The 8,690-nt window shown below is 38.1% G+C and overlaps 1 protein-coding gene across 2 annotated transcripts in view; it reads left to right on the top strand.

The window, feature by feature from the left end:
- The first annotated feature begins 2,388 nt into the window (after nt 1–2,388).
- The window catches only part of osbpl10b (oxysterol binding protein-like 10b), a 103,747-nt gene continuing 97,445 nt past the window's right edge, over nt 2,389–8,690 (top strand). Inside the window, exons 1-2 of one of the 2 annotated variants that reach the window (XM_056475420.1) lie at nt 2,389–2,826; nt 7,549–7,724. In XM_056475420.1, the coding sequence (XP_056331395.1) occupies nt 2,615–2,826; nt 7,549–7,724 (388 nt within the window). In that variant the 5' untranslated portion in view covers nt 2,389–2,614. The remainder of the gene's footprint in view (nt 2,827–7,548; nt 7,725–8,690) is intronic. The other variant, XM_056475421.1, reaches the window with a different exon arrangement.

The following is an 8,690-nucleotide window of genomic DNA, read 5'->3' as shown; positions in this document are numbered from 1 at the left end:
GAGTCGGTTACTCTAACAAGGAGGCCATGGCCTCTAGCGTCTGTCGCTAGAGCACTTTTTAGAGGTCAGAGTGAGGTTTACATACACAGCACTTCACAAGCTGGCCTCCGCTACATATAATTTTTGTTACTTAAAAAAATACTTGTGTACTGGCCACCGGTCATAGACATTAAAATTGCCATGAAAAAAAAAAGTTTTTAACAAAATACCGAAACCGTATGAATATGTTTTTTGTGTAAGTATTTACAGTACTTTAGACATACTCAAAAATGTCTCTGTCAATGTTTTTAAACAATTTAATTTGATATACCAAAGTCAAACGAATGGCAATTTGACATCTGTCACATCCATAACGCAGAGTTGTCACATCCATAACAAAGCTTTTTCCTTATAAATGCAAAAATAAAAAGTAAAATAAAATCAATCATGTTTGCTCTGTAGTGAGCCAACTCTTATCCTGTTGATTAGCATATTTTTTGGGGGTTTGTGTAGTTTAATTCACAGAATTTCTACAAAGTATGTTGTATACTGTAAACTCGCAGACTTTTTTTCGTCACATCCGTAACGCATGTTTATTTTCCTCATTTAAAATACAAAACATGTTTACAGATTGATATTTTTCTGATCTCATAACTCTGTGGTCAGTAGTTTTGGAAAATATAAACAAATGGTTCAGTATAATGTTAATATAAACTTTTTATGTGAATTTATGTTTTGAGATTTTACTGCAAATGTAACATCCATAACGCTGGAATTTTACATTTGAACATTCATGGACGACAACAATAGCCAAATTATTATTATACGGGCTGGATAAGTTGGCATATCTGTGTGGAGCATGTTCTCTCTGTGTTTGTGCAGGTTTACTCCGGGTGCTCCGGTTTCCCACACAGTCCGAAGACATGCGATATAGGTGAATTGAATAAGTTAAATTGGTTAAAGTGTATGTGTGTGAATGCAAGAGAGTATGGGTGTTCCCTAGTTTTGGGTTATGGCTGGAGGGGCATCCGCTGTGTAAAACATGTGCTGGTGGTTCATTCCGCTGTGGCGACCCCTGATAAATAAAGGGACTAAGCCGAAAAGAATATGAATGAATGAATAAATCTTATTATTATTATTGTTCTTGTTGTTGTTGTTATTGTTGTTAATATTGTATCAAATTGGTATTTTAATACAATTTTAATTATAGATTTTATGTTTTATTTATATTTTTAATACAATGTGATGTAGTGATACTGGTAATTTTTTTCAATCCAATGCCAATTTCTTTTTTTAACTAATTAGAAAATAATGCATTTTCAATTTTTTAAAAAAAAAGTGTGGCATTCAAAGTTTCACCATACTCTTATGATTTGTGTTTGCTACATTGACATGCATTTATATGTTTAGACAAATTTACTTTAATCTGAAGACAGAAATATTCATATTATTTATTACATTTCCCATTAATTGTAATTATGCGCTGTCGCCTCACAGCAAGAAGGTCGATGGTTCGAGCCTCAGATGGGTCAGTTGGCGTTCCTGTGTGAAATTTGCATGTTCTTCCTGTGTTGGCGTGGGTTTCCTCCGAGTGCTTCGGTTTCCCCCACAAGTCCAAAGACAAGTTGGGTAAGCTAAATTGTCCATAGTGTATGTGTGTGAATGAGAGTGTATGGGTGTTTCCCAGTGGTGGGTTGCAGCTGGAAGGGCATCTTCTGCTTAAACCATATGCTGGATAAGTTGACGGTTCATTCCGGTGTGGCGAGCCTAGATTAATAGAGGGACTAAGCCGAAAAGAAAATGAATGACTGAAATTTTTTTTTAATGTCTACCCCTACCCTAAACCCGACTGTCACAGTACTGTAAAAATAACATAAAATTTATGTTAATCTGAAGACACAGCTGTATATATATTTTCTAGAAGTGCTGTCCTGAGTTTCATTCATTCATTCATTCATTTTCCTTTGGCTTGGTCCCTTATTTATCAAGGGTCGCCACAGTAGAATGAACCTCCAACTATTCGGCATATGTTTTACACAGCTGATGTCCTTCCAGACACAACCCAGCACTGGGAAATGTCCTGGTTTTAATATTTATTATTTCTTTTATAATTTGTGTTGTTTCTGTGAAACTTTGCAATTGTTTATTTTGAAAATATTTATTTATTTAAACTTTAATTGATGTATTTGTATTTATTTGAGTAACTTTTTGGCATTTTCTTTTATTCAGTTACACTATTATTTTAATTCAAATCATTTTTGTTTTATATATATATATATATTTTTTATTTTACTTATTTTCTCCGTGCGGATGATGATGCTAATGAGGGGGCGTGGCTCTGCGTTCCAGCATCGTCTCCACATTGACGCTCTCTCTCTCTCTCTCTTCTGTGATGCTGCATTCCTGTTGGCGGAGCGCGGGAGGGAGTGACACACACTGATTCCAAAGCAAACACACACAGAAACCCATTAAACAAGAGTCCTTGGCAGAAAGCAGCGAGAGAAGAATGAAAGTAGTCTCCATTCACCTCCTCTCCACACGATGACAATTTCCAGCAGTATCTACAGCTTGCTTTTGAAACTCGTCTTTGGATTCTGAATCGTTACGCTGCGGGCTCCAGAGTTTTGGGATAATCATGGAAAAAACAGTGAACGTGTCGCATTCGGGGGGCAGTAAAGGAAAGTGGTCCGCGGATCTGGGGAATCCCGCGCAGAGGCAGAGCAGAAGCGGTTCGTACAGTCCGGGATCAGCCGCTGTTTCGGACACTCATCCGTCTCAGAGCCAGAAGAGACACTTGGAGGAGGTTTTGAATAAATACACCAATTTACTACAAGGCTGGCAGAACAGGTAAGAGTTTTTGACGTTTGCTCACACTTTGCAACTTTTAAAACCCGTAAACAGATTGCCAAACGTTTTCATTCTGACTTCTAGTCCAGTATGTTGAAGATTTTGTTTTCCAAATTTCTGATCCATCATTTCCATGATATTCAGTATCTGGATCAAAGAATGAAGACACGTCATCTTCCAGCAATGCACGCAGCGCGCTGTTCCAGTGCATTATGACGCGGAGCATGAATGGGATTATTTCATTGTTTACATTTGCATCTGGGAAGCTTTATAAACGTATTTGAAGATCCTGTATAATGTCTTTTGGTATATAAAAAAATATATGTAAAATACTGCATAATTATGTAAAATAGTATATAAAAAGTATATAAATACAGCATGTATATAAGTATATAAAAAGTATATATATATATATAAATATATATACACGCATCTCCACTATGGCTACTTTAATTATGTGTAATAATATTTATAAAAATGTAATTTTGTATATATAAATAAATTGTAAATAATTGTATTATTTATATGTCATTTTGTATATAATTTAATCGTCATATTGAGATGTATGTATGTGTGTGTATATGTTTATACACTCACCGGCCACTTTATTAGGTACACCCTACTAGTACTGGGTTGGACCCTCTTTTGCCTTCAGAACTGCTTTAATACTTCGTGGCATCGATTCAACAAGGTACTGGAAATATTCCTCAGAGATTTTGGTCCATATTGACGTGATAGCATCACGCAGTTGCTGCAGATTTGTCGGCTACACATCCATGATGCTAATCTCCCGTTCCACCACATCCCAAAGGTGTTTTATTGGATTGAGATCTGGTGACTGTGGAGGCCATTTGAGTACAGGGAACTCATTGTCATGTCGAGAAACCAGTCTGAGATGATTCACACTTTATGACATGGCGCATTATCCTGCTCAGAAGATGGGTATACTGTGGTCATAAAGGGATGGACAGGGTCAGCAACAATATTCAGGTAGGCTGTGGCATTGACACGATGCTTAATTGGTAGTAATGGGCTCAGAGTGTGCTATGATAATATCCTACACACCATTACACCACTACGACCAGCCTGAACCATTGATACAAGGCAGGATGGATCCTTGTTGACGGCAAATTCTGACCCTACCATCCGAATGTCGCAGCAGAAATTGAGACTCAGACCAGGTTTTTCCAATCTTCTGTTGTCCAATTTTGGTGAGCCTGTGCGAATTATAGCCTCAGTTTCCTGTTCTTAGCTGACAGGAGTGGCACCCGGGATGGTCTTCTGCTGCTGTAGCCCGTCTGTCTCAAGGTTGGACATGCTGTGCATTCAGAAAAGCCATTCTTCTCTGACCCCTGGCATCAGCAAGGCATTTGTGCCCACAGAACTGCCACTCACTGGATATTTTCTCTTTTTCGGACCATTCTCTGTGAACCCTAGAGATGGTTGTGTGTGAAAATCTGAAGGAATGCTTTTGAGATTGAGAAAAAGCAGATCACTCTTTGCCTACCTGTTATCTAAATTCTCCTGTTATGTAATATTCTCTCATGATTTTGTTTATCCTAGGCTCATTTCAGATATGTATTGTATAACATAATTGCATAAAACGTTACATTTCTCTACATAATAACACACGATCTAGTCTAAGCCTAGACCAAACCTTCTGCATTCTGAAAACACACATCAGTGATGTAAAAGGTCATGATTTAATGACATTTTAAAGGACCTTCCCATAATGAAAAAGACTATTTATGGTCAGAAATTTAAAAGTGAAATGAGCCCTTCAACAGCTGAGCTATGCAGAAACACTCCAAAGCAAGAGGCTCTCATTGAAAGCGGGAGGATTTTGTGTGTGTGTGTTTGTTGGATTTCACGGTAGTGTTTGCTGCAGGCTTGAGTGCTGCGCAGCCCACAGTTCAGGCTCTTTCATCTGGGAGAGACTATGACTCATCTGTGATGGGAAATCCCTCACATCCATAATGTTGTGCTCATTCTGTTGCTTAGTCCAGCAATCGATAGAGGAACAGGCCAAGCAAATAACGTGCATCAGGAGCGGAGGGGTGATTTGCCCTCTGCAATGGCCCAGAAATAGCCCTCACGTTAACCCCAGCGCTAGTCACTGTTTAGTGCTCAATGATTTGTGTGTGTGTGAGAGAGAGAAAGAGAGGTTTCCACACCACTCGATACTTTGACCTGATGAGAATTGGGCCTTGGAGAGAATAACTAACTGAACAGAACTGCTAAGAAGTGAATGTCTGTCACAAATTGAATTAATGCACCCACGAACAGACACACACATGGATTTGTTAGTCACATAATGTGCCTTGGTGGTATTTGAAGTACCATTTGGTTTTGAATAGCAGGTAAATTATCTAGAATGGTAATCTTTTATTATGCATTTTGCCCTATTGGTACTTGTGTATGTAGGATCTTAAATGAACATTTTGCCAGCGGTCATAATAATGTTTTATCAGCCATGGAACCAAGCCAATAAATTGGGGACGCACTACGCATGTAATTATAATTTTTATAATAATAATAATACTAAAAGCATTACAAAGATAATAACATAAATAATTGTATACAAAATAAAACCAATAAAACTGTTTTGTAATTTTTAATAAACTAAAATGTAATAATATTAATATAATAGTATATTATAGTAAAACAATAATAAGTATAAATTAATAATATAATAATAATTAAGATTTAATTAATTATAATATAATACTAGTATTAAAATAATAATAATATAAATAAAATAGCAAAAATAAAAGAAAATAAATAATAGAATGTAAGTTGAACATATAAATAATTAATAATGAAAGTTTTATAAAGCATTCTTAATACTTATAGGCAATATTTGTATTTTGAAATGCTTGGTAAAGTTATTCAAACAGCAGCACTTGCAGAAAAATGTAGTTGTATTTTTGGAGCATTTACTGCAAACTGAACTCAGGCACTGAAACGCTGTTATCATGAGATTTAAAAAAAAAAAGACTGAAGTGCTGTGCATCAGATTACATATGATTATGACTATAGCACAGTCTATGATACTTGATATCCACTCTAAACCATAATTTAAACCATAAACAATAACCATCTTAGGCCCTGTAAGAATGGTAGCAACACTTCTATTAATATACATACACACACACACAAAAGTCTTGTCGTTGATCCCAGTTGTAAGGTTAACAAATAATAACTTAACTTCTAGTTGATCATTTGGAAAAGTAGCAGAAGGTAGGTTTTTCCAATAAATCATCTGTTGAATTGAAATCAGTCAGGTTTGGTGAAGGAAAAAGCATGGTTTGGGGTTACATTCAGTATGGGTGTGTGTGAGAGAGTGGATGGCAACATCAACAGCCTGAGGTATCAAGACATTTGTGCTGCACATTACATTACAAACCACAGGTGAGGGCAAATTTTTCTGACAGGAGCAATAACACAGTATCTGTGTGTAGTCAGTCATGCTACTGGATGAGGTTTTGCAAGAGAATGCCACCAAAAGGTGGCCACCATAAAAAGCAGTGCATTTGTTGCTGCTTTGATCTTCATACTTTTAGCTGCTTTTTAAAATAATGATGTGTCTTTGTCTGGCTTTCAAAGACCCCATCAAAGAAATCACAGAAGAGAGCCTGGCAGCACATCCATTTTTTACTAAGGGAGGGTGGCTGTTGTGTTAAAGCACCCAAACCATGTGATTACAATCCATTCCCTGCAGAGTTACGATCCCGTATAAAGCACCGCTCTGGTTGGCTCTGACAGTGGGGAACCAGAAGTGGCATGTAATGCATCAAGAATAATGAGGAAGGGAGGGAGGGAGACAGTAATAATGGCCACCATAAAGCTCCAGTACGATTTTACTTTTAGGCCAGTATTAATAGTGTGTGGTGTATTTACTAAGGAAATCATCACTATTACCATTGCTCATAGTCTTGAGCAGAACTCTAAAGTATTTAAATTTGATGCATACTGTGACTCATGTTTACACATTTCTGATATCGATATACGGAGCCTGTACTATGAAGCTGGTTTAGCTGGCTAGCCAGTTAAGTTTTCAGTTTAGTTTGCACCAATCTTGGGTTTTAACATGAACCTGACTTTAATCACTCTTTGTTGCCATGGTAGTTCCTGTCATGTACATAAAACCAAGAATTGGTGCAAATAAACTGAAAGTTACAGTATTTTGAGGACAATATAATAAAGTTAGTTGAAAGGATCCACAATCATAAAAAGCCCTGTCAACCATCGAAAATACCTTTGCAACTTTACAGCAACACCCCAAAACCCCTCACAACACTTTAGGAACCACATACCAACACCCTGGCAACCAAGGACAATACCCCAGCAACTTGTTAACACAATGAAACCACCAGAATGCTTTAGGAATGACATAGCAACGCCCTGACAACCAACAAAAACATCTTAGCAACTGCAAAGTAGCATATTAAAACCACTCTGAGTCTGACCTCTTTAGGAATCAGATAGCAATACCTTGACAGTCAACAAGAACATCCTAGAAACTGCATAGTAACACATTAAAACTCAACCGAACACATTATAGGAACCTTATAGCAACTCCCTGGAAACCAGTAAGAATACCAAAACATTCAACAATGCTAGCAACTGCATTGTAATTCATTAAAACCACAACTCAGTCATGTCAGTGATCAAAATCTAGGCCAGTTGTAATGTCACCATCTTCTCTCTTTCATCATACAGATATTTTGTGTTGGACCCAGAGCTCGGCCAGCTTCAGTATTTCATCAATGAGCACAGTAAGATCCAGAAGCCACGAGGATCTTTGCCCCTCATCGGCTCCTCTGTGGCCTCAAGTGATGAGTTTCCCTTCATGTTCACAGTCTGTGCCGCGAATGGAGATTTCTTCAAACTGCGAGGTAAGCATCCTTTCTTTTTGTCATGCTTTTAATGCTTTTATTTAGTTTTAAAGGGGTCATATTTTTTATATATCTTACTTTGATTATATACTGCTACTCCGCTAACATGAAAACGACTGTCATATTTCCTAGTTCCTCCGAAAGGCCCGCCTTCAAGAGGTTCTGATTGGTCAGCTAACATAATGTGCTGTAATTCACGGATTGGCTCCACGTCACCTCGCCCCCTACAAGTGCACACTTTTGCGCTGTGTAAACAACTGTACGAGTTTGCCTGAATCAGACTGAAAATGAAGAGCACACAGCTGAACCTCACGCGCGATTAATTTAAATGTGCAACACTATTAAGCAGCGGTCACACCAGAGTTTGTGTGTGTGAAATTCTGTCGTGCGGTGCTGTGAAAAGGGGCGGGATTAAACAAGATAGTTAGACATAACAAAAGCGAGCGATTGCTCCATGCTTTAAATTTCTGTCCAGAGAGGTCATGTTTTGATCCTCGATTGGTCTCACGCAGTCAAGTGATGCGATTTCGCAGGTCAGAGTTCACCAAGCTTGAACTTTGCACCGCAGCAACACGCAAAACTTGACGCATGACCTTGCGTTTCCGGTCTGACACATTCGCGTGCTTATGAATGGAAGTCTATGGGAGGAAAAGCCCAGTGTGACGGCAGCTTTATGTGAAGTTTTTAAACTAATTTCGAGAGGAGCACGTGATATGATTGATCGCGGCTGGCCTCTCATCTCTAATCAGTAACAATCCAATCAGATTGATCCAAGCCCACTATAAATAGACCGATTTTACCCTACTGCCATATCTTCGTATTGGAAGAATCCCTCTTTCCACCCCATCTCCTCCTTTTACTTCTTTACTAGGGGGTGCTCTCGAGACCTACCTGATCTCGGACCCTCTTACATGCTAAAAGACCTGGCAGGAGCCCTGGGCTCAATTATCTCCGAGCTCATGCTTC

This window comes from Danio aesculapii, chromosome 16 (assembly GCF_903798145.1).
Source record: "Danio aesculapii chromosome 16, fDanAes4.1, whole genome shotgun sequence".
Lineage (NCBI taxonomy): Eukaryota > Metazoa > Chordata > Actinopteri > Cypriniformes > Danionidae > Danio > Danio aesculapii.
The sequence above is the reverse complement of the archived record's forward strand: the minus strand, read 5'-3'. Positions and strand labels throughout refer to the sequence as shown.